Genomic DNA, 26,877 nt, shown 5'->3' with positions numbered 1-26,877 from the left:
TCTCATAGTTGCTTCTGAATTCATAATACACATTACTCTTGATATAACTGACAAGAAACCCGTATGCATATAAGTAAATTCATGTTTCAAGCAACAAAAGGGTCAGACATATACTTCATCTTGATCTTCTGCAACTGTGGGACAACGTCTTTCATAGCAAGCCTTTCATTAGGCAAGTCACTTGAACAAATAATCCCCAACTCCATGATTGAAGATAGACACGCTTGTGTTGAAATTAAGTAGCTCTTTGGCCTTTCATTTCCATTTTCATCTTTCAGGAGATTGCAGTCCACAATATCTAACAGGCCGGTAGGATTTGCGTCGTCTACCCATCGTCGCAAGCTTGATTCCCCAGTAAACATAGGATCAGTAGGCTTCTTTCTCGTAAAGGTTTCTAGCAACAATATTCCAAAGCTGTAGACATCTCCCTTTGTAGAGACCCTTCCTGTTGATGCAAACTCTACACCGTAAAACACAAAGGTTTAATACAAATCATTTGCGATTGGATTAAATTTGAAATGAAAGCTTGTCAATTTAATTACCTGGAGCAATATAGCCAATTGTTCCTGCCGTGCTTGCTGAGGTTCCGCTCAGGCTGACACCACTCAGTAGTTTTGCAATGCCAAAGTCACTCACGTGCCCACTCATTTCTTCATCCAGAAGGATGTTGCTCGGTTTTAGATCACAATGCAGTATAACCTCAGGATGGTGGTGGTGAAGATAGTCTAGAGCTGACGCTACATCGACTACTATATTAATCCTTTGGAGTAGGCTCAAGCAGTAATTATGGGAGTATAGCCATCTTTCTAGACTTCCATTGGGCATGAATTGGAGGACGAGTGCCTTGAAATCCAAGTTGGAACAAGCGCTGATGATTCTAACAAGATTTCTGTGTCGAACCATCCTCAAAGCACGACATTCAGCATCAAAACTCCTTGAAGCTCCTTCGATTTCCAAATTCAGGACCTTGATGGCAACAAGAAGGCCGTCATCTAAAAGCCCTCTGTACACAGAACCAAATGCACCCCTTCCGAGTAAGTTTATCTCGCTGAAGTTGTCAGTGGCACGAACAAGCTCGTAGTAGGGGATCAATCTATGCTTAGTAGGAGAGAGCATGCTAGTAGGGGCTAGACTCTTGGCTCTCCTTCTACGTAATCCTAATAAGATGCAAAAACAGAGAACAAGGATTCCGACAGAAGCAATAACAGGGAGGATATATCTCAAGAAATGCCTCCGTGAATTAGAAACTCTAGAATCAATTACATTGCAAGATGGAAAGCCAAATCTGGGTGCTCCACATAATGCCGCATTTCCTTCCAAAGACATGATGCTGGCATTCATAAAGGCACCAACATTTGGAACCTTTCCTTCTAACATGTTGAAAGATAAGTTAAGGATGCTGAGATGTCGAAGATTGATCAAGGACTCGGGTATAACACCTGTGATCTTATTGCAAGAAAGGTTCAAGACATCAAGGTTAATGAGATTACCAAATGATTTAGGAATGTGCCCGTCGAATGAGTTATTTGATAGATCTAAATAATTGATTTCGAGATACTTTGGAGGACTTGGAAGGTCACCCGACAGCTGATTTACTGATACATCAAATGCATATAAGCCCTGCATGTTCCACAGTGTTAATGGCAGCGATCCAGTGAGAAGGTTTTGTGAGAGATATAAGATCTGTAGACGAGTCAGACTCCAAATAGTTTCAGGAATTGTTGAGGATAACCTGTTAGCAAAAAGTGTTAATCTCTCTAGTCCAGTGATGTTGCCCAGTGAGTCAGGTATCGATCCAGAAAGACTATTGCCACCGAGGTCGAGTGTGTCCAAGTTGCTCAATCGGCCGAGCTCATGTGGGACGGAACCGTGTATCCTGTTACTAGCCAAACCTAGGTACTGCAGGCCTTGTAGGGTCGTGATTTCAAACGGCATTGTTCCAACTAGCTCATTATTGCCCAGTACTAATTGTGTCAATCCAGACAGGTTACCCAGCTCAACAGGAATTTTCCCCTTAATATGAGTATCACCAACATCAAGCACTGTTAGAGTCCTTGAAAGATTACCTACGGTACATGGAAGAATGCCATCCAACTCATTTCCACCAACATCCACTAAGTCTAAAAGTCTGCAGACTGGAAGGCTTCCATTGATGCCAGTGAAGGAAGATTAATAGAGGATAAAAGAAATTGATACTTCACGAGGGAAAATGCTCAACATAAATAGGCCAGCTGATTTGCTCTCACTTGCACCTACCAACGTTTACTCGGACTTTGCCGTCCTACGCCATCCCTTGCGTTTGGAAATCTGGTACCCATCGTCAACATAGACTTGGACTCTTGAAAGTCCTATCCAAGGCCATGCGTTTGCAAATTAAGTCATCAGAAATTAAGTCATCTGTCCTACATCAAAATATTTTCCACGATTGAAACATGTCCCTTGATATAAAGATCCCGTGAGGATGAATCAAATATTAACATATTCCCTATTCGGATTAAAAATATTAATATTAGGAAGGAGAAAAAAATCTGTGTCCTTGCTTATTTGGACTTGAATAGTCTGCACAAGATGGAGCCCACATCAACCGAGGGACAGGGTGAGACTGTTGGCAATCCACATCAACCGAAGGTATGCGGAAGAGAAGTGCGTAGTGTCTCATCTTCGTCTCCGCCATGACTTTTGTTTTGTTTTTTGTTTTTGTTTTTTGTATTTTTTTTTTCTTTTTGGGTCGTTTTCGCTGGGTTCACGGGAAGAAAACGAAACTGAAATTTCAACCTTTTTTCCTCTTTGGATTCCCTCATTTTCGTTTTCTTTTTCTCTCTCTTTCTAACCAGAGTCCAGACAGAGGAAATTTTTACTATGTCGTCTCTTTTCCTTTCTTTTATTCCATTTTCAATCAAATCAAACACAGGCTCAGGCTCCCGTACGTGAAATCTGGAAGATAATGAAGCAAATTAGAACTAAACAATCCAATCAATTGTTTACAATCCTCCTACTGCTGTCAGCATTTTCTAAATTAAAATCTCATACACGTCACCTTGGGCAGAACAGATCGATATCATTCGGAGACCAAAAAAAAAAGAAAAAGAAAAAAAATACTGCAATATTAGCAGTAAATGAGAAGAATAAATCAAAGATAGTGCATTACCTTTTTCTCTAGCCTCATCTTTGTCGATCTGTGCCTTTTCCACCATCAATAGAATAAAATGTTAACGATTGCCACCTGATCAAGCTTAAGCAGCTCACGAGCTACTTGTCCAGTGGAAATAAGCTCGTTATGCTGTGTGCCTACCGATGGCAAAGAGTAGGAAAATATAAAGAAGACCATACATTATCAACAAAATCTAGTAAATAAAAATTATATAATATGTTTCTCACAATTGCTTCATTATCTCATAATACAAATGTTATTCTTGAAATAACTAGTAAGAAACCTTTATGTATGTAAGTACATTTGTAATACATTTGTCAAAGTTCTAAACAATACAATACGCGGACATATACTCCTCCGCAACTTTGGAACCACATCTTTCATAGCAAGCCTTTGTTTAGGTAAGCCACTTGAACAGATAATAACCAACTCCATTATAGAAGATAAACAATCATTTCCTTTCTCATCTTTCAAGAGATTGCAGTCTCCACAGTATCAAACAGGCCGGTATGATTCGCATCGCATACCTATTATTGGCAAGCTTGATTCCCCAGTGAAGTTAAACATATGCCTTTGTGAGACTCTACCGGTTGATGCATACTCTGTTTGGACAAACCCAGGGCCCAATAGAGTAGGGTCGCAGTAATAGTAGTGAAAGTAAAGATAAAAAGATGGACACATAGATTTACGTGGTTCGGCACTTGATTGCCTACGTCCACGGGCAAGGATAGAAGAATTTACTATGAGGAGAAAACTCTGGAGTTACAATCTCTCTTTACAAGGAGCTACTCCTCTCTCTATTCTTTCTCTCTCTTCTATATAAGGAGTTTTTTCTGGGATGAGATTTTCTTAAGGATTTAAAGCCTATTTATAGTTTTGTGGAAAACATTATGCACAATAAAATATTAATATTTTACTATGCTGTGGGGCCCGTCATTTTTATTTTCTTTTCAAAATTTCAAAGTTGGTTGCTGCTTTCTTTCTTTTCAAAGTTGGCTGGCGCCTGACATACTCTATTCCACAGACATAAAGAATTGGTTTAAATCATATGTAATTTGATTAAATTTCAGGTTAAAGCTTGTAATTTCAATTATCTAGTGGTGCATGCCATGCAAGCTGAGGTTACACTTCTGTTATCAGCAGTCAATAGTTTTGCAATGCCAAAGTTGTGTGCAGTCATTTCTTTATCAAGAAGAATGTTGCTTGGTTTCAGATCACAGTGTAGTACAACCTCAGAATGGTGGTGATGAAGATAGCCAAGAGATGAAGCTACATCGACCACGATGTTGATCACAGTGCAGTAATTATGGGAGTAGAGTCATCTTTCAAGGCTACTATTAGGGCCTGTTTGGCTATTTCCAAAAAAAAAGGGAAACGGAAAACCCTCTTTGGAAATGATTTCAACACATATCAAGAGCTTTCCCAGTTTTCTTTTATTTTGTTTGTTTCGCAAAGAAACCTCCCCTTTTCATTGCTAAGTCACACAAAAAAAGCCTCCATAGTAACAGTGCTTTTGATTTCCATTTCTTTAGTTTGTTTGACAAGAAGAGAAAGGAAAAGAGAAATGACCCATTAAAAAAGGAATTTATTCATCATGGTACTCTCTAATAGTGCTTCTATTAATTAAAAACTCATTGATGTGATATTTCCAAGTGTTTTCATGACTTTTTATTGTGAAAACATATTTCTTGAAATGTGACATGGAATCCTAGGTGGCATCCCCATTTCCTTAAATAAAAAATGAAACAAACATGTGAAATGGAAATGTGTTGAAACCAAAAGCTGATGTGGATGAGGGGGATTTCCTCAAAGGTGACATGGCGGTAAGTTTTCTTCTTTTTTTTTGGCAAACAAACAGCCCCTTAGACAAGAATTGCAGGACGAGCGCCTTGGAATCCAACTTGGAACAAGTATTGTTGATTCGAACAAGTTTTCTGTGACGAACCATCCTCAAAGCTTGACAGTCAGTATCAAAACTCCTTGAAGCTCCGTCAGTACCCAAATTCAAGACCTTTATGGCAACAAGAGACCATCATTTAAATGCCCTACGTACACAGAACCAAAGGTACCCTTCCAATTAATTAATGTTGGGGATTCGAAATAATCAAATCAAATCTGTACCCTTCCAGATCTTGTGCTTGAGAGATGAGCAAGAAAGAAATTCACCACAAATAAAAGATAAAAACTTGTAGGAAAGTAAACAAGAAAGAACACACCAGATTTAACAAGGTTCGGCAGCGTGCCTACGTCATCGGGAGTCACACCACACAATTCTTTGATTACTTGAAGAAGATTACAATGCTTGCAATTGGCCTCTCTCTCTCTCTCTCTAAGATATCTAATCTCAAAGAGCCCTCAAAACCCTCTTTTTTGTGCTCTTTTTTCTCTTAAACCCTAAAGGGACGTGTTTCTATTTATAACAAAATACAATCCCAAACAGATTAGGATTCTGAAACGAGTCTGTCACACTCTGGTGTGGCAGACACCACACCCATGGCAGACAGGGCAGACTCTATCACAGGTGTGGCAGACACCACATCCATGACAGACAGGGCAGATTCTACCACACCAGGGTGTGGCAGACACCACATCCATGAACTGTCTTGAATTTTCATGTGACTGTTGATTTTGATTCTAGGTTTGGGTCTCCACTCTCAAGACCAACAATCTCCCACTTGGAGATCAAATCACCATCAATAAGCTCTCCCGAACCCCGCCTTCTTCGCAAGCATCTTCTCCTACTTGGAAAAATCCATTCTTCAATCATCAATATCCCGACGATCTCGCCGATCCTTATAGTGTGGCTCCACCTTCGTCTTCTACTCGTGAAGGCCAACTGAAGTTACGCACAACTCTAGTTTCTCAATGGTGACTGCTTTCGTCAACATGTCTGTCGGATTTTGACTCCCCAAAATCTTTATTAAATGTAACTTTCCGTCTTCAACTAGCGAGCGTATAAAATAGTATTTGACGTCAATGTGCTTCGTTCTGACATGATATACTGGATTCTTGGTAAGATGTATAGCGTTCTGGCTATCACAATAAAGAACTCCTCTCCCTTACTTCAGATCCTACTCTTCCAAGCACCCGTTCAACCAGATCACCTCCTTGCTTGCTTCAGTCACTGTGACATACTCAGCCTCGGTTATAAACTGGAAAAGATTCTAGGTAGTAAGAATCTAGCAGATATGTTAACAAAGACAGTGACCATTCAGAAACTGAAGTTGTGCGCAACTTCAGTTGGCCTTCATGCATAGATGATGAGGGCGGAGCCACACAAGAGAAGGAGCTTGATGTGATAGCCTGATGACGGCGGTTTGGTCTCCAAGTGGGAGATTGTTAGTTTTGGTGTAGACCAAACTCACCTCCGCAGGCGAGCTTTGGGGGACGATGCAGGCGAGCTCGAGTTCGTTAGGCGAGCTCAAGGTCCAATGCACTGTGTGCAGGCGAGCTCGTGGTCGACATCAGGCGGGGGTATATCGGATCTTTGCAGGCAAGGTCGACGCAGGCGAGAATCACACAGGCGAGCTCGAGCACTTTCGCCCGCAGGAGAAATCGAGCTCTGGTATCGCTGGCGACAGTCTATCGCCAGCCTAGCATCTGAGTTCCCCTATAAAAGGGAACACGAAACCCTAGCCTTGTGTGTGTGCGTCCGCTCTCTCCCTTCTCTCTCTCCTCTGGCGATTGCAAACCCTAGCGGCGGCGGTTCTATCTTTTCCTCACGCGATCTCTCTTTTTCCCTTTCTCCAGCGCCTTCAGAGATTGAGTTTTGAAGGGGGATTTAAGAAGGAAGTTAAGAGAGAGAGAGAGAGAGAGAGAATTAAAGTGGGGATCTTTTCCCAGCACTCAATAGGTGATTTTGTGGGGGTAACAAAAGAGAGAGAATCAACACTGTAGCTGTAGTATTGATTGTATTTATTGAGGGATATCAAGTTTGAGATTCGCTCTTGAATTGTAATTTCTTATTAGATTAATAAGAAATTTACTGTGTGGCTCCCGAGGATGTAGGCAGTTGCCGAACCTCGTTAAATCTTGGTGTACTTTTTCTATTCTGCGTTTCTACTGTCTTAGGGGTTTCGGCGTAAATTCCCAACATGCTCAACATAAATAGGCCAGCTGATTTGCTCACAATAATTATCTTTTGCCAGTTGACTAATGTCAACTGAAAGAGTGGATCAACTTACAAATTATATAACGCACTACCCACATTTACTTGTGGACTTTACCTAACGCACTACCCACGCTTACTTGTGGACTTTCACTTGGAGATATGGTCTTCAATTCTACTCCCACTATCAACATTGACTTGGACTCTTGAAAGTCCTATCCAATGCCCATGCGTTTGCAAGTTAAGTCATCAGAAATTAAGCCAACAGTCCTACATCAGAATATTTTCCATGATTGAAAAACATGTCCCTTGATATGAAGATCTCGTGAGGATGAATCAAATATTAACAGATTCCCTATTCGGACAAATATTAACAGATTCCATCTCGTGAGGCCGAACAAAAAGCAAGTACACAACATAAGTACTCAGTGGAAGCAAAGAATACAACATAAGTAAACAATATGTCCCGTAGATAATTGAATAACATAAAGGATATTACGAGTCTGATATCAGTGCCATCCTCACAGAAAATAAAATGACTAGGCCGCACATCTATACAAGTCTAGAATACCAACTAAAATAACCAGGCACATCAGAGTCACTACATAGCAGCGAAAATAGTATATGTTGGGACAAACCCGGGGCCCAATAGAGCAGAGTCGCAGCAATAGTAGAGCAAAAATAGAGATAAAAGGTTGGACACACATATTTACGTGGTTCGGTACTTGATTGCCTACGTCCACGGGCAAGGATAGAAGAATTCACTATGAGGAGAAAACTCTGGAGATACAAACTCTCTCTCTTTACAAGAAGAAACTCTCTCTATTTTTTTCTCTCACTCTTCTTATATAAGAAGTTGTTTCTGGGATGAGATTTCCTTAAGGATTTGGAGCCTATTTTATAGTTTTTGGAAAAACACTATGCACAATAAAATATTATTATTTTACTGTAGCAGTGGGCCCCACCATTTTGTTTTCTTTTATAATTGTCAACAATTGTGGGCTTAGTGGATTCACATGGGCGGCTGATTGTTGATAATCTCCCACTTGAAGATTTGGTTGAGTATCAATCATATCTTCACATCATTCTTTCTATCTTGTCATCTTCATGTTGCTTACGTCTCCATCAGACCACAGGAGGATCGACACCAAATAAATTTGTCAGTATTGACTGCTTCTGTCAAAAAATCTGCTAGGTTGTCTTTGGTGTGAATTTTCTGCATATCCACTGTTCCTTCTTCCACTTTCTCACGAACGAAGTGATACTGAACTCGAATGTGCTTGGTTTTTGAATGAAAGGCTGGATTTCTTGCACGAACGAAGTGATACTGAACTCGAATGTGCTTGGTTTTTGAATGAAAGGCTGGATTTCTTGCCAAATACAAAGCACTCTGACTGTCACAAAATAGAGCAACCTTCTTTTGTTCATAGCCGAGTTCCTCCAGCACCATCTTCAACCACATCGCTTCTTTACTGGCTTGTGTAGCTGCTACATACTCTGCTTCTGTTGTTGAAGTAGCCACAACTGACTGCAGTTTTGAAACCCAACTTACAGCTCCGCCAGCAAGTGCAAACACATAACCTGTGGTGGATTTTCTATTTATCACGATCAACTGCATAATCAGAATCAACATATCCACTGACAATAAAATCAGATCCCCCATAACATAATGCAACATTTGAGGTTCTTTGAATGTATCTTAGAATCATCTTTACAGCATTCCAATGCTCTTTACCAGGATTCGCCATGTATCGACTAACCACTCCTACTGCTTGTGCAATGTCTGGTCTTGTACAAATCATCACGAACATTAAGCTTCCCACTGCTGATGCATCCGGCACTCGAGACATCTCCATTCTCTCTTCTTCACTGCTAGGACACATCGTGGAGGATAACTAGAAATTAACAGGAAGTGGGGTAGAAATTGACTTACAATCTTGCATGTTAAAGCGTCGTAAGATTTTCTTCAAATAGTTCTTCTGAGAAAGCCAAATCTTCCTATTAATTCTGTCTCGGTAAATTTGCATCCCTAGAATCTTGTTTGCAGATCCTAAATCCTTCATTTCAAATTCCCTAGCCAACTGAGCCTTTAATTCTTTGATACGATCTTTGTTGGGGCCTGCAACCAACATGTCGTCAACATACAACAATAAGATAACAAAGTTATTTTCACCAAACCTCTTGAAATATGCACAAGGGTCTGAATTAAGTCTGTTGTATCCAAGGCTCATGATGAATGAATCAAATCTCTTGTACCAACACCTCGGCGCCTGCTTTAGACCGTACAGAGATTTGTTCAATCTGCAAACCAAGTTCTCTTTTCATTTTTCTTCAAAACCTTCTGGTTGGAGCATGTAAATTTCTTCTTCAAGATCTCCATGAAGAAATGTTGTTTTCACATCTAGCTGCTCTAGATGTAAGTCAAATATAGCGCTCATAGCCAAGACTATTCGGACTGTTGTTAGTCGAACTACAAGAGAAAATATTTCATTAAAATCAATACCTTCTTTCTGAGCATATCCTTTTACCACCAATATAGCACGATATCGCTCCACCTGATCATCGCCATTTCGCTTGATCTTGTAGACCCATTTGTTTCCAATGGTCTTTCTTCCTTGTGGCAGTGACACAAGTTTCCAAGTCTTGTTCTTATGGAGAGCTTCAATTTCTTCCTGCATTGCTGTCATCCACAATGATACATCTGTGTCATTTATAGCTTCATGAAAAGTTGATGGCTCTCCATCTTCTGTTAGAAGATAGTATGCAACATTACTCTCCGTAATATACTCCGAGTGCCAAGTCGGTGGTCTTCTCTCACGAGTTGACCTTCGAACTTCTGGAGCCTCGGACTCGACCGGTTCTTGTACATCATGCTCCGGTGTTACTTCAGAACTGCTATTGATTTAGAACTGCGTTTATTGCGTGGCCGTTGTCGAAGTCTTGAATTAGAACTGCTATTGAAGAATGGAGAAATAGTTTATACTCATATACTTTATTGGAGTGTTCGGGAAATAGTTTAACCTCATATACCCGTTAGGAGGTAATCAGGTTATTCTTAAGAATATTCTGAGTAATATTATCCAAAAACTTCCTATTGAGAGTAAGGAAACAGTTTAGACTCGTGTACCTATTGGAGTAACATGGTCTCTTTTTTGGTGGTAGAGATGAACCCAATGATGGAGAGGAAGAATTTTATATTCTATCTCCTGGTCTCTTGTTTGTTGGTAGAGATAAACCCAGAATTGGAGAGGAAGAATTTTATATTCTATCTCCTGGAGCAAAAGAAACTCGAAGTGGGATCTCCACTTAGAGAATCTGGATTGGTTTGAATAATCCTAACTGTCATAAGGTTTGATTATTCAGTTTAAAAGTGGACCTTTCGTTCGCAAAATGAATCGAAAGGAGATTTTGGTTGTGGTCCTAACTGTAGTAAGGTTTGACCAAGTGGGAGTTTTGAGACGATCCTAACTGTAGGAAGGTTTGATCGCTCAATTTGTGGACCTCTCATTCATGGAAGGAATCGAGAGGGGATTTTGGCTTTGGTCCTAACTGTTTAAAAGTTTGACCATATGGGAGTTTGATACGATCCTAACTGTTTAAAGGTTTGATCGCTCAATTTGTGAACCTCTCGTTCATGGAACGAATCAAGAGGGGATTTTGGCTTTGGTCCTAACTGTTTAAAGGTTTGACCATATGGGAGTTTGAGATGATCCTAACTATTCAAAGGTTTGATCGTTCAATTTGTGGACCTCTCGTTCATGGAAGGAATCGAGAGGGGATTTTGTCTTTGGTCAATTTGTGGACCTCTCGTTCATGGAAGGAATCGAGAGGGGATTTTGTCTTTGGTCCTAACTGTTTAAATGTTTGACCAAATGGGAATTTGAGATGGTCCTAACTGTTTAAATGTTTGACCAAATGGGAATTTGAGACGATCCTAACTGTTTAAAGGTTTGATCATTCAATTTGTGTGGATCTCTCGTTCATGGAAGGAATCGAGAGAGGATTTTGGCTTTGGTCCTAACTGTTTAAAGGTTTGACCAAATGAGGGGTTGAGACGATCCTAACTGTTTAAAGGTTTGATCGTTTAATTTGTGGACCTCTCATTCGTGGAAGGAATCGAGAGGGGATTTTGGTTTTGGTCTAACTGTTTAAAGGTTTGACCATATGGGAACTTGATACGATCCTAACTGTTTAAAGGTTTGATCGCTCAATTTGTGAACCTCTCGTTCATGGAACGAATCGAGAGGGGATTTTGGCTTTGGTCCTAACTGTTTAAAGGTTTGACTAAATGGGAGTTTGAGACGATCCTAACTGTTTAAAGGTTTGATCGTTCAATTTGTGGACCTCTCGTTCATGGAAGGAATTGAGAAGGGATTTTGTCTTTGGTCCTAACTGTTTAAAGGTTTGACCAAATGGGAATTTGAGACGATCCTAACTGTTTAAAGGTTTGATCGTTCAATTTGTGTGGATCTCTCATTCATGGGAGGAATCGAGAGAGGATTTTGGCTTTGGTCCTAACTGTTTAAAGGTTTGACCAAATGGGGGGTTGAGACGATCCTAACTGTTTAAAGGTTTGATCGTTTAATTTGTGGACCTCTCATTCGTGGAAGGAATCGAGAGGGGATTTTGGTTTTGGTCTAACTGTTTAAAGGTTTGACCATATGGGAACTTGATACGATCCTAACTGTTTAAAGGTTTGATCGCTCAATTTGTGAACCTCTCGTTCATGGAACGAATCGAGAGGGGATTTTGGCTTTGGTCCTAACTGTTTAAAGGTTTGACTAAATGGGAGTTTGAGACGATCCTAACTGTTTAAAGGTTTGATCGTTCAATTTGTGGACCTCTCGTTCATGGAAGGAATTGAGAAGGGATTTTGTCTTTGGTCCTAACTGTTTAAAGGTTTGACCAAATGGGAATTTGAGACGATCCTAACTGTTTAAAGGTTTGATCGTTCAATTTGTGTGGATCTCTCATTCATGGGAGGAATCGAGAGAGGATTTTGGCTTTGGTCCTAACTGTTTAAAGGTTTGACCAAATGGGGGGTTGAGACGATCCTAACTGTTTAAAGGTTTGATCATTCAATTTGTGGACCTCTCGTTCGTGGAAAGAATCGAGAGGGGATTTTAGTTTTGGTCCTAACTGTTTAAAGGTTTGACCAAATATGAGTTTTGTGAGGGAAGATTGACCCAACGAAGTGATCGAACCTCATCTCAGCAAAAGAGTATTCGGAAATCACCGTGGGGATGTAGTGTTTAACACTTTGTTTGTAATGATCAGGTTATTCCTAAGAAAATTACATATAGCATTCTTTTGGGAACTTCTGTTACATGAACCATCCACCCCCAGCTTTTCTTGCAAAAATGGGTTTATCATTATGTTTAGCTGTATGATCGGGTTATCCTTAAAAGTACTATGCATGGCATTCTCCAGGAACTTCCCGTGAAAGAAAGGGAATAGTTTAGACTCATATACCTGTTGGAGTATCAATGAGCAGTTTATACTCGTATGCTTTTCGGAGTGAGATGGAGAAGCAGTTTATACTCGTTTACTCATCGGAGTCAGGGAAAACAGTTTATACTCGTGTACCCAATGAAGTATTATGGTCTTTATTCGGCTTGTTTCGCCGTTATAACGCCGGAGTCAATTAAGGCTTAGATTTTGTTTTTGAGTCCGAAGCAAATTTCGGTGGGATAAAGAACCCTTCTGTGGTATGCACAGTAGTTTGGATCCGTAATACTCTTAGCTCCCTCCTGATCTTTAATAGGTGGTAGCTCGATTTTGTCATTGGCGAGGAGGTATTCCAATATGGCTGGAGCTTCATCATTTTCGAAAGAATACTCCTTTTGAAACCGCGGATCGAGAGTCGCGTTCCCAGCAATTGCAGATGTCGTCGGTCGGCTTCTCTCAGCTTTCTTTCTTTTAAGAAAGTGTTCAGCTTGTTCACCGCACATTTTCAAATCTTTCCAAGTTTTAGATGGTACGACCCCCAGAGCTTCCAAGACATCGATGGAGAGATTATTGTGGTATGTTTGTAGGATAAACTGCTCTGTAACAGGATCTCTGTAATTCATTGCCTTGTCACGGAAGCGTTTGATAAAATTGTCGACTGACTCTCCGTCTTTTTGCTTCTCATCCAAAAGGGTTCCAATTGACACTTCGGTGTCATCATCGAAGAAATTACTGAGGAATAAACTTTCTATATCATCCCAGCAATTGATGCTCCCTGGCTTGAGACGTCGATACCAATCGAAGGCGGGCCCACGAATGGTGACAACGAATAACCGGACCATTAAAACCTCGTTTCCAGAGATCATGCCCAAATGAGACTTGAAATAAATCAAGTGCTGAATAGGCGAGCTCTTCCCATCAAACGGTGTGAAGTCAATCGGATTGAACTTTGCCGGGTATGGTATTGAATCTCATTCTCTTGGATAGGGACACGGAATACCCGTCTTCTTTACGTCCTGAGCAGACATCAAAGCATTGACTTTGTTTTCAAGGTCTTGCATTTTATTGTCCTCATCTTCATCTCTCTTTGAGTGATGTTGAGTAGAAATGATTAGGCTACCCCTAGTGTTATTAAGAGGTGCAATTGAACCACCCCCAATATTATTGTTAGGAAGATCCATTGAACCACCCCCAGCGTTATTATTATTAGGAGGTGTATCAGCCATAATGACTTCATCCACTTCTGGATCACTATCATCTACAACATTCTGAGTGTGGCGGCTAGATTCAGCTCGCTGACTGGACCCAGGAGGTTAAGGCCGTTGAGCTAGCAATTATCTCATTTGTTGGATGGCCAACTCCATCTCTGTCTTCATCTCAGCTCTAATTTCTTCACGTTACTTGGCTAAAGCTTCTTGAAGCATTTGAGCAAACTGATCAGAAGTGATTGTGAACACTTCTTTGGTTTGTCCCGTGCTAGACATTGTATCATCAGAAGTGATCGCAGAACAAGTATCCGAGAGTTCATCCTCCGAGGACATTCCTTCATGCATTCTCTTGTAGTCTCTACGTCTAATAGCTCCTAGCTGGAGTCGAGACATCCGTTGGGCAATTCTTGAATTGACTTTTCCTCCCGGGGAATAGTCGGGATTTGACTCATTTGAATGCCATTTAGATTTTCCTTTATCAGCCATGTTGATGGTGACTTTAGGGAATTCATTTTCTTGAATAGCAAGCTTCTTGCTAAAACGTCTCGGCCTGGGCTTTGACATTTCGGTGAAAAGCCTCTGGAACACTGAGACTCTTTGCGGGATGACTTCTCGTTTGGCATAGTTATATTCTGACAATGCTACAGCTTGATAGTACGATTCATCGGTATGATTGCCGAAAAATCCTATCGTCTGTTGGTATGACCTCCCAGGTATAACGATGTCTTTTGGCGAACACGCCTTCTTATGGGGTGTAGGCATCGAAAATTGCCTATAGGTCTCCACGAACAGCTCAGTGTTAAGGAACGACAATGAACGTCACTATCTGGTTCACAGGAGTTCGATTGACGTCGGTGAACGCTTGAAGTGAATCGACGAACTACGTGAGCTGACAGAATTTCGGAATAACGAAGGCACAGGCTAATCGAGAGCCCCGCGATGTTTACAAAAAGAACAACGTCTTTCGTGCCTCGTTCGTTCTACAGATAATCCAACCATCGGGGCTGATAGAATTCTTCGTCAGAATTCCAACGCAATTCGAATCACTAAAATCCGAGTTCGGACGAAGAATTTACACCAGGGGTGTCCTAGATTTTTGGGGACGCCCCAGGGGTGTCCTAGATTTTTGAGGACGCCCCAGGGGTGTCCTAAATTTATAGGGACGCCCCAGGGGTGTCCTGGATTTTTGGGGACGCCCCAGGGGTGTCCTAGATTTTTGAGGACACCCCAGGGGTGTCGCCTATAAATAGGGACACCCCAGGGGTGTCGCCCCAGGGGTGTCCTAGATTTTTGGGGACGCCCCAGGGGTGTTGCCTATAAATAGAAGCCTTAGGTCACTTTTTTGGAGATCTGGATTTTTGGAGAATTGGCGAAGCCCTGCTGGAGTGAAGAGTGATCGAGCACTTCAACACAAGAGAGTTCTTCATCAGATCTACATCACCCGCATCCGTTCCTTAGCATTACCCCTCGTCGGTAATCCTAAGAATAACAAATATCTCGCTTTATCCAAGATAGGCGCTCCAAGTTTCTAGATCTCCTCGCGGATCGACGAAGCTCTGCCCGATTCTTCTGGATCAGATCTGATTGCTAGGTAGTCCACGGATATCGACGTCCCCGTCACAGGCTAAAGACCCACGCAAGCAAGAGACGATAAACGGATCTTGTGTTTATTTTCAAGAAAGTTGTAATTTTTATTTTCGTTATTTGAATTCATTTGTAACGTTTGAAGTTTTAATGAAATCAATGATGAAGGCAACTTTCGACGAAAACAAACTGGCGACCACAGTGGGAGCCAACAGCCTCGCTGCCGAGGCTGTCGTGACGCAACCGGCATTCAAGATCCGGGTGAATGAAGAGATCGAATACGAGTTCGATCGACAAAAGTTTGAAGAGTATCTCTCTTCCTCCTCCAGATCGCCTCTCCGAACAGGCGCAGGAAGGCATCCTCTTCCAGAAATGTTCGCGGGACCTTCGGCTCGAAGATCCAAGATCCAATTGCCGCCGCTGCGCCCGCACCACGCGACGTTCCTGCGTCGTCCAACGTGGTCGAGACCACAGATCCGGACTTCTCCTCCACCGAGGAGATGGCTACTGGAGACGCTCTAGCATTGTCAAAGAGAACACGCCAAAGACGGCGTCAACGCCTTGCTCGTCAGCTGGCTAAGGCTTTGGAGCCGATGGACGGGATCCGCTATAATGTGGATCTAAAATCCAGGCAGCGCCGGGAACAACAACGGCGAACAACCAACTCCTCCTCCAAGACAGAAACGAACGAATGGGTTCGTGTCAAGAGGACCCGCTCCACCCTCGAGGAGCGAATCAAGAAGCGTCGAGCATTGCTCGCACATGCCCGAGCCCTTTTGCAGAAAGCGAAAGAAATGCAGAGGGGAGAAGCAGTGGAGAAGCCGCCTAAGCGCAAGCAAGTTTGGGTGCCAAAGACAAAACCAGCACTTAAGGCAAAAGTGGGCGGAGTTATCGTCCAGCCTATTTCAAATCCAGATCCCGTTTCCCCTGTACCCGCACCTCCGACGGAGTCAGGAAAGAACGTGGATCTCACTAAATCCAGGGGTCCTTTGAAGGGTCGCCTCGATCCTGAAGATCGAGGTAAAGCACCCGTCAAGGAGCGATTGGGACCGTTGAAAAGTCCCCAAACAACAGTCAAGACTGGGGGTCGTACTAACAAAGGGAAAGCCCCTATTACCGACCGCATTGGATTGCGAGTAGAAGTTCAAGAGCCCGTTGGACTTTCACGCTCTCAAAGGCGTAAAAGTGAACGAGTGACTCTTGGAGACGCAAATAAAGCGTCGCGCCCCCAGAGGGAAACATATTTGTTTGATGACGATGTTACACCTGGAAAGGCGTGCCAACACTTTATGGGTTGCTCCAGTTATCAAACTGATGAGCTGAACTATAGGGCTGGGGGTGCGAATAAATCCCGGAAAAGAAATGTTCGAGACACGGAGCCTCATTGTCCGTGTGCCAACATAATCAAAGCAGTATTATCGGAATGCTGATGTTCTAAAACCCCAAAAAGAGTCTCGGTGTTTGAGAGAATCTCTACCAGGGCGTTCGAGGCCAAACCAAGGCATTTCCAAAGGAGGAAACCCATTCGCCAAGATGATGAATTTTCAGAAGTGTCCGTCAATATGACCGGCAGAAGGAAATCGACGCAACACTTAAACCCAGATCAGTTTGCCGATGTATCCCGGCGTATGACTCGGTTGCGGTCAGGAATCAATAAGCGAAAGAATTACCAAAAGATGCAAAAAGGACTTCCTTTGGAAGAGGAGGTGTTAGATGCTGGTTCAGATTCTTGCTCGGCAATAGCGTCCGATGACACGGCATCGAGCGCGGGACAACCCTACGAGTCATTTATGATCAGCGCCGAACAAGTAACCAAGATGCTTGAAGAGGCCCTGGCTAAGCAGAAGGAAAGTTTCAAGTTCGAGATGGATCTGTCCATGCAGCAGATGAGGGAAATGCATGACCAGCAAATCGTGACACTGACAACTCACCAAGGAGAACCCAGTCGTCGCAATAATCCGAATCAAGATGAGAATGAACGGGAAGAAGATAATGTCAATCCTGTCAACAATAGTAACGGAGGCGGTCCCTTGAATGATAATGCGAAGGAGGACCACGTTACCTCTCCCCGAAGCCACTCGAAGACGGATACGAGTGAAGATAAGAAGATGAAGGACTTGGAGAGCAAAATTAATGCTTTAATGTCTGCTCAAGAGGTAAAGAAGACCGGCATTCCGTGTCCTTACCCGAAAGAGTGGGACTCGATCCCGTATCCAGCGAAGTTCAACCTGATCAACTTCACGCCGTTCGACGGGAAGGGCTCGCCCACTCAGCATCTAATCTACTTCAAGTCCCACTTGGGCACGATCTCCGGCAATGAAGCCTTGATGGTTCGGTCATTCGTCGGCACCCTTCGCGGGCCTGCCTTCGATTGGTATCGACGTCTTAAATTTGGAAGCATCAACAGCTGGGAGGACCTGGAGAGCATGTTCCTCACTCATTTCTTCGATGATGATGCTGAAGTGTCGATCAGGACACTCTCCGATGAGAAACAAAAAGACGGAGAGTCGGTGGATACCTTCATCAAACGCTTCCGCAATCAGGCAATGAACTGCAAGGATCCCATCACGGAGGAATTCATCTTGCAGACTTGTCATAACAATTTGTCCATTAACATCTTGGATGTTATGGGAGTAGAGTCACTCAAGACATGGAAGGATTTGAAGGCCCGAGGAGAGCAAGCCGAACGATTCCTAAAAAGGAAGAAGGCCGAGAGGAGCCAACCGATGGCTAATTCTTCGAACTCGAACTTCGCCTCTCGTGATAGGGGCAAGGCACCTGCAGCGGCTGTTGATCAAACGTCAAAACAGCAGTCCCGAAGACAGCAGAAGACTTCGGATCAAAAGGCCCAGAAAGAGTACTCGTTCAAGGACGAAGACGTTCCCGCCATCTTCGAGTCTCTTCTCGAAAACAACAAAATCAAGCTCCCGCCCATCACGAATCAGGAGGAAGCTGAAAATACTACGGATCCAAAGTACTGCGCATACCACAGGAGGATCCTTCATCCCACCAAGGCTTGCTTTACTTTAAAGAATAGCATCCAGACCTTGGTTGAAGCCGGCGTCATAACGCTAGGATAAGCCAATTAAGAACGGCGAGACTCCGACAAGTATAAGAGTATACACTGCTTCTTAATACTCCGACAGAGTATAGTATAAACTGCTCCTTCCTACACTCCAAAGAGTATATGAGTATATACTGCTTCTTAATCCTCCGACCGATATAAGAGGTTAAACTGCTTCCTGGCACTCCAAAGAGTATATGAGTATAAACTGCTTCTTAATCCTCCGACCGGTATAAGAGGTTAAACTGCTTCCTGGCACTCCAAAAAGTATATGAGTATAAACTTCTTCTTAATCCTCCGACCGGTATAAGAGGTTAAACTGTTTCCTGACACTCCAAAGAGTATATGAGTATAAACTGCTTCTTAATCCTCCGACCGGTATAAGAGGTTAAACTGCTTCCTGACACTCCAACAGGTATATGAGTCTAAACTATTTCCTTTCTTTCACGGGAAATTCCTGGAGAATTTTATGCGTAATATTCTTAAGGATAACCCGATCATGCAACCAAATGCAATAATAAACCCAGTTTCGCGAGGAAGCTGGGGGTGGATGACTCATGTAACGGGAAGTTCCCGAAAGAATACTATATGTAATTTTCTTAGGGATAACCCAATCATTATAAATTAGGTGATAAGCACTAAACCCCCATTGTGATTTGTATGAGTCAACACTCCCGTTGTAAGTTGTACTCTCACTCTCACCTCTCACTTGGTCAAACTTTCCTATAGTTAGGGCCACAACCCAAAATCCCCTCTCGATTCCTTCAATGAACGAGAGGCCCACAAATCAAGCGATCAAACCTATAAAAGGTAAGATCGTCTCAAACCTCCCATTCCCAATGCTCCCTTGGTCAAACCTATAAAAGTTAGGGCCAAAGCCAGATTCCCCTCTCAATTCCTTCCATGAACGAGAGTTCCACTTTCAATTTGAGCAATCAAACCTATAAAAGTTAGGGTTGCTTGAATCTTTTCGATTCTCGGAGTGGAGATCCCACTTCTAGTTTCACTTTTCTGGATTCTGGGGGTGGAGATCCCACCCCGAGTCTCCTTTGCATCTAAAGATAGAATATAAAATTCTTCTTCTTCGGCTTTAGGAGATAGAATATAAAATTCTTCCTCTCCCGCATCGGGTTCGTCTTTGCCCTAAGAAAAGACACCACATTTTTAACCCTCAAAATCCGTGCCTCACAGGTACGGGGAATTTTATCCCGAATCCTAAGTAGGGATAAGTCAACGCCTAACACGCGTTGCCAGTTTAGTCTTTCACCGATTGAAGAAGACACCAGAATTCCAGTCTGGGGAATTTCATCCCGAAGCCTAAGGAGGGATGAGTCAGCGCCTAATACGCGTTGCCGGTTAGTCTTTGACCGTAAAAAGGACAAAAGACCACATATTCAACATTGTAACAGGTTGTTATTAATAACACCATAATCCGTGCCTCACACGCACGGGGAATTTTATCCCGAATCCTAAGTAGGGATAAGTCAACGCCTAACACGCATTGCCGGTTTAGTCTTTCACCGAGTGAAAAAGACACCAGAGTATAATTCTGGAGACTTTCATCCCGAATCCTAAGTAGGGATGAGTCAACACCTAACACGTGTTGCCGGATAGCCTATTCCCGTAATAGGGGCGAAGCCTATGTATTCGAAATCATGGCACCAAGTCTCAGAGAATTCACTCTCTTAGCACAACGTTACACGCGGAACGGATTCAGACAATCCGCGTGCTAGCCCGATTCAAACGGTAATCGGTAATGGTACATCAAACCCGTTGAAGGCTAGGGGTTTACCAAAAATCCCAAAGTCTATGTCTAACACACATTGCCGGTTTAGTCTTTCGCCGATTGAAAAAGACACCAGGGTCTAAACCTGGGGAATTTTATCCCGAAACCTAAGAAGGGATAAGTCATCGCCTAATACGCGGAATTTTATCCCGAAACCTAAGAAGGGATAAGTCATCGCCTAATACGCGGTGCGGGGTACCTTTTCCCCATAAGAAATGGTTAAGTCTATGTATTCGAAATCATAACATCAAGTCTAAGAAAAGCGATTTTCTTAGCACAACGTTACATGTGAGACGGGTTTTAATAACTCACATGCTAGCCCGATTCAAACGGTAATCGGTAAAGGCATATCAAACCCGTTGATGGCTGGGGGGTTTGCCAAAAATCCTGTAAATTTTATCATCGTTGAATTCAAAGTAAATAAAGAAATATCATGAAAGAAGCAAATGCAGAGTCTCTAGTAATAGATCAAGTCAAAAGCATATAATAAAAAGCTCGTTAGCCCGAAGGCAACTGACGGCTAAGAACACGGAACTCTAAACTAGAAAGTCTGTCTACATAGATCTGCTCAAGTTCTGCCTGCAGACTAGCTCGGACAAAGTCTTCGGAACTGCTTAAGATCTTCGCGGCTTCATTCTTCAGCTTCACCAATCTCTCCTGTGTAGATCCCAGCTTCTCGAGCGTCTGTTCACGAGAACGCTCTAATCCAGCCAGGTCTTCTGCAATAAGAGTAACGGACTCCTCGGCGTGCCTCAAGGCCTCCTTCAATCTAGCCACTTCCTCACGGCCGGAATCCAAAGAGCTGAGTAACTCGGCTCTACCTGTATCCTTCCTCGCCACGGTAGCCATCAGCTGCGCAACAGAATGCTCATGTGATCGAAGCTCGCTGCCACCAAGTCCGAAACCTCGACCCCCGCGAAGGAGGGTGTCGGCCCTTCCCGAATGACCCGCGAAGGGGCCAAACGAGGGTATGACAAAACCACCAAGTCCGAAACCTCGACCCCCGCGAAGGAGGGTGTCGGCCCTTCCCGAATGACCCGCGAAGGGGCCAAACGAGGGTATGACAAAACCACCAAGTCCGAAACCTCGACCCCCGCGAAGGAGGGTGTCGGCCCTTCCCGAATGACCCGCGAAGGGGCCAAACGAGGGTATGACAAAATCACCAAGTCCGAAACCTCGACCCCCGCGAAGGAGGGTGTCGGCCCTTCCCGAATGACCCGCGAAGGGGCCAAACGAGGGTATAACAGAACCACCAAGTCCGAAACCTCGACCCCCGCGAAGGAGGGTGTCGGTTCTTCCTTCATGACCCGCGAAGGGATCAATCGGGGATACAAAAATAAGAAAAAATTCCCACCCCCAAAAAAGGAAGCCGCTGGAGGGGAGGATGCTGTAGGAACTTCTTCCTCGCTAGGCTGCGGACAGGAGCGACTCCTTGGAGGTCGAGGTCGACGTGGAGACATCGAAAATCTGCAATGAAAAGCAGTAAGTTAGGTACAATATGAATACGCGAAATTTAAAAGGGAAATTAAGAACTTTAATTAAAATCCTATGTATAAATAGGATTTTATAGTTGAAGTCTAATTAAACCTACAAATTTCGTGCATGCGAAACAATAATTGTCATTTTCGCGATAAATTTTGATGAAATACCCAAAATACCTCTCGTGTTCAAGGCTAAATTCGGGTCAAGAACACGCTCGAGTTGGGTCATGGTCATCATATCTGATCATATAGCACCCCCAATACCTCACACCCACAATTTTGGGTTAATCTTGCAAATAAACCCTTTTGTAAAATCTAGCCAATTTTGCAAAAAAAACCCTCCACAAATTTCGGTTTGGTTTTCGCAAAACTTTGATCGTAGTTTTGTGGTCTAAACTTCTTGGTTTTCAGCCTTGGATTTTCTTCCCTTTTTGCAAATAAGTAGTTCTAAAACATTTATGGGCAATTTTGCAAATAAACCCTCAACAATTTGTGATCTCTTTGCATGAAACACACATCAAAGTTGTGGCCAATTGTGTCAAACATCCAAGCCTCAAAATTCCAGCCCTTTTGCAAATAAGCCCCCCTATACTTTGTGGATGGCTCTTTTGCAAATAACCCCCTCAAATGGTAGCCCTCTTTTGCAAATAACCCCTTCAAGTTTCGGCCTCATTTTTTGCAAATATACCCTTCAAATTTTAGCCATATATTCGCACAAAAGCCCTCCAAAATTTCGGCCTCAAAATTTGCACATAAACCCTCCAAAATTTCGGCCTCAAAATTTGCACATAAACCCAACAAAATTTCGGCCTCAAAATTTGCACATAAACCCACCAAAATTTCGTCCTCAAAATTTGCACATAAACCCTCCAAAATTTCAGTCTCAAATTTACACACAAACCCCCAAAATTTCAGCCCTAATTTCGGCCAAATACCCTCTCAAATTCCCCGAATTTTGCACACAATCCATCTCCCAAATTTCGGCCATATGTATATGCATGAAATTAAGAATGTAGTGAAATCAAAGGTGAGGGAATACATATCCTAATTTTCGGCCAACTTTCAAGAATCAAAAATCAAGATTTAATTTTTCCCCAAATCCAAAATTAGGGTTTTGAAATTTGGAGGATTCAAGAGAAAAGAATCAATCTAAAGCATGAAGGAAAGAAGATCTTACCAAAGCTTGGAGAATCCTTGAAGAGGAGACTTTGTTGTTGATGAAGATCCTCCAAACCCAACTTTCTTTGCTTGAAGCTTTGGAGAGGATGAGGGAAAGATGAAGCTTTGAAGAGTTTAGAAGGCTTGAAGAAGAAGAGGATGAAGTCCTTGGAGAAGGAGAGCACAAAACCGAAGTTGAAGGGGGAAGTTCTCTGTTTTCAAAACCGAAAAAAAAATGAAGGGGAGTGCGGATTTTGCTTGCTGGGGACCGAACAAAAAAAAAGGAAAGAGAAAAAATGGGGACGGAACTTTGGAAACCGGAAACAGTAAGAAAAGAGAGAAAGAGGAGAATCGGTCTTTGAGGGGGATTTTAAGAGCCTGAACCGGTTTGAACCGGACCGGTCTGAACCGGACGGGTCTAAACCGAACTTCAAATCAATTCAAACCAACTCAAATCAATTTGAACCGGGCCGGGCCAATCCCAGCTTGTTGATTCGCATGCGTGTGAACCGCGAAATGTGGGTTCACGCATGTGGAAGGGTCCGGGGGTGATTCATATGCGTTTCGAACCACTTTTCGGATATGTTTCGATATATTCAACACTCGTATCTATACTCCAATGAGAATACGAGTTTAAACTATTTCTCACAATGGACGGGAAGTTCCTAGAGAATATTATGTATAATATTCTTAAGGATAACCCGTCAACCTCCGACGGGTACACGAGGCTAAACTAATTCCCGAAACTCCCAAGAGTACACGAGTATAAACTGGTTCTCCTCACGATCGATTCGAAACCCTAAGGTCAACGCCGGATCGCCCTAGCTCAACGCCGGTCAACGCGTTGCAATGAGAGTCAACGCTGATCGATTCGAAACCCTAAGGTCAACGCCAGATCAACGCGTAGCCCTAGGTCAACGCCGGTCAACGCGTTGCGATGAGAGTCAACGCTGATCGATTCGAAACCCTAAGGTCAACGCCGGTCCAACGCGTTGCGATGAGAATCAACGCTGATCGGTTCGAAACCTTAAGGTCAACGCCGGTCAACGCGTAACCCTAGGTCAACGCCCTTCAACGCGTTGCGACATTCGAAACCCCAGGGTCAACGCCGGTCAACGCGTAACCTTAGGTCAACGCCCTTCAACGCGTTGCGACATTCGAAACCCTAGGGTCAACGCCGATCATCGCGTAACCCTAGGTCAACGCCCTTCAACGCGTTGCGACATTCAAAACCCTAGGGTCAATGCCGGTCAACGTGTAACCCTAGGTCAACGCCAGTCAACGCGTTGCGACAAAAAGTCAATATTCGACGTTCGAAACCTTAGGGTCAACGTCGGTCAACGCGTAACCCTAGGTCAACGCCAGTCAACGCGTTGCGACAAAAAGTCAACATTCGACGTTCGAAACCCTAGGGTCAACGCCGGTCAACGCGTAACCCTAGGTCAACGCCAGTCAACGCGTTGCGGCAAAAAGTCAACATACAGTGATCACACAATGTGACGGAGGTAGTTCAAAGTCAACTCAATGACACGAGCCAAACTCAATCCATCAGCTGCAAACTCGAGACTCCAACGACGGCCAGACGATAAACGCAGCGCCGGAAGAACCTCGGCTATTCGTCAAAGCATCGAATAGACCGAAAATCGAAGGAGCCAAGAGTTGAAGCTAACTACAGGTCCTTTACGCCGACTGAAGGCTGGATCAATCACATCCAAAGTATTCTAGCCTCTTCTATAAAAGAAACGAGTCCGGAACGCTTTGGAGGGGGCATCGAAAATTGCCTATAGGTCTCCATGAACAGCTCAGTGTTAAGGAACGACAATGAACGTCACTATCTGGTTCACAGGAGTTCGATTGACGTCGGTGAACGCTTGAAGTGAATCGACGAACTACGTGAGCTGACAGAATTTCGGAATAACGAAGGCACAGGCTAATCGAGAGCCCGTGATGTTTACAAAAAGAACAACGCCTTTCATGCCTCGTTCGTTCTACAGATAATCCAACCATCGGGGCTGATAGAATTCTTCGTCAGAATTCCAACGCAATTCGAATCACCATCCGTTCCTTAGCATTACCCCTCGTCGGTAATCCTAAGAAGAGCAAATATCTCGCTTTATCCGAGATTGGCACTCCAAGTTTCTAGATCTCCTCGCGGATCGACGAAGCTCTGCCCGATTCTTCTGGATCAGATCTGATTGCCAGGTAGTCCACGGATATCGACGTCCCCGTCACAGGCTAAAGACCCACGCAAGTAAGAGACGATAAACGGATCTTGTGTTTATTTTCAAGAAAGTTGTAATTTTTATTTTCGTTATTTGAATTCATTTGTAACGTTTGAAGTTTTAATGAAATCAATGATGAAGGCAACTTTTGACGAAAACATGGGGGTGTAAAGCCTTGTTGGCATTCTCAGGATAAATTATTGTTGCCTTTGAGCGATCCAAGGTTATGTCAGGAGTCACACGTTTAGAACCACCCCCTTGTGGGTGCGGAGTCTTAACGGGCTCTGAATGCTGATTTTGCATAACTCCAGACTTTGGAATCCAAACTTTGCAGAGTTTTGGTGGTTCTTTGGCCACCGTTTCCTTGTTTCCTTCTCGTCTTTATTGCAAGAGAGCATGGGCATGAGTGGTTATTTGCACAATTTTTTTGTATACGTTCTTTGAGGGTCGAGCGAGCCCTTTTGACAAGAGTCCATTCATCCGTCGTTAGTTTAGTAGAGATATGAGTGATTGGTCGTTGAGACAACTGAACCACTCGATGCCTCCTCGACTCTAAGTTCGTGTGATAACGAACTTCGTCGGTTTGTTCTAAGGCCTTAGCCATTTGGCGAGCGCGGTGCTGACGTTGTCTCTGATGAGCCCTCTTCGTTAGTGCCGGGGAGCTTTGATTCAATGACTCTTTAATTGGAGAAGAGTCATTATTAGCAGAGAGGTTGCGAGTAGAATCCTCAGCAATAATCAAGCGAGAGTCTTCATCTGTAGTGTTCGACAGAGTCGAAAACTTAAAAACCTTCTTAGAAGATGAAATCTTCCTACATTTGTGAGGCGAGGAAGACTTTGAGGATGGGGATGACAGATATTCCTCAAACTTTGCTTGGTCGAATTCATATTCAACCATGGACTCAACCAGTATCTTGATCGGCTGCGACACGACAGTCTCGACAGCGAGATCGTTAGCTCCCACTGTGGTCGCCAGTTTGTTTTCGTCAAAAGTTAGTTTTGTTATGGAATTCATTATATCTTCGGTCGATTACAAAAAATTCAAAAGAGATAGTCTTTTTATAAAACTTCTTTTACACAACAAAATAAAAATTACAATTCTTGAGAAAATAACACAAAAATCGTCTATCGATTCTTGTTTTGTGGGACTTTGCCTGTGCCGGGAGTGCTTTGACTCGTGGACCGCCAAATCACAGATCGTGAAGGGGGCTTTGTGATTCTTCCATCGTTTATCAAAGTGAGAATTTGAAACGAAGATCTTATCAAAGTAAGACAATCGTTCTTCTTAAGATCAAGTTGAAGCTCGAATCTCAAGGAATCACACCAAGAACTCAAGTCTGCTCTCTCTGCTCTGGATTGCTCGATAAAATGCTCGATGATCAGCCCCTTCAAAAAAATGATCTCAGGGGGGTATTTATAGCCCCTGGACGAATAGTGCTTCCGAGACAGTGTTTGCTGTCTCGGCGGCCGGCGGCCGAGACAGTAAAGACTATCTCGGAAAACTCCAAACTGCCTGATGGCTTCATAATAACTGCCTTCCCACGTTCAAACTCCGTTATTTCGACAGTTATCCACGTGATTCTCGCCCACGACGTTTCCCATGTTCTTTGACAGTTAATGGACACGTGTCGGCGGTTATTCAAAACGGTTTCTGATCCTTCGAGAGC

At 43.2% G+C, this 26,877-nt stretch overlaps 1 protein-coding gene across 1 annotated transcript; it reads right to left on the bottom strand.

The window, feature by feature from the left end:
* LOC109820759 (probable LRR receptor-like serine/threonine-protein kinase At3g47570) lies at positions 1 to 21,198 on the bottom strand. Its single transcript, XM_020386954.1, has 7 exons — positions 20,868 to 21,198; positions 9,734 to 9,939; positions 8,975 to 9,154; positions 8,756 to 8,871; positions 2,776 to 2,934; positions 543 to 2,143; positions 1 to 460 (listed from the first exon to the last, which is right to left on the bottom strand). The coding sequence occupies exons 1-7, from the start codon at positions 21,196 to 21,198 to the stop codon at positions 87 to 89; spliced, it is 2,967 nt and encodes a 988-aa protein (XP_020242543.1). The 3' UTR covers positions 1 to 86.

This window comes from Asparagus officinalis, chromosome 8 (genome assembly GCF_001876935.1).
Source record: "Asparagus officinalis chromosome 8, Aspof.V1, whole genome shotgun sequence".
Lineage (NCBI taxonomy): Eukaryota > Viridiplantae > Streptophyta > Magnoliopsida > Asparagales > Asparagaceae > Asparagus > Asparagus officinalis.
Note: the sequence above shows the minus strand (reverse complement) of the source record. Positions and strands in the feature narration are given on the sequence as shown.

Coding starts and splice junctions, on each gene's coding strand:
- LOC109820759 (XM_020386954.1), bottom strand. CDS start 21,198: ATGGCTACCGTGGCGAGGAAGGATACAGGTAGAGCCGAGTTACTCAGC. Junction 9,940..20,867: donor AGAGTTCCGTGTTCTTAGCC/GTCAGTTGCCTT, acceptor TGTGGATGACAG/CAATGCAGGAAGAAATTGAA. Junction 8,872..8,974: donor GTAAAGAGCATTGGAATGCT/GTAAAGATGATT, acceptor CTGATTATGCAG/TTGATCGTGATAAATAGAAA.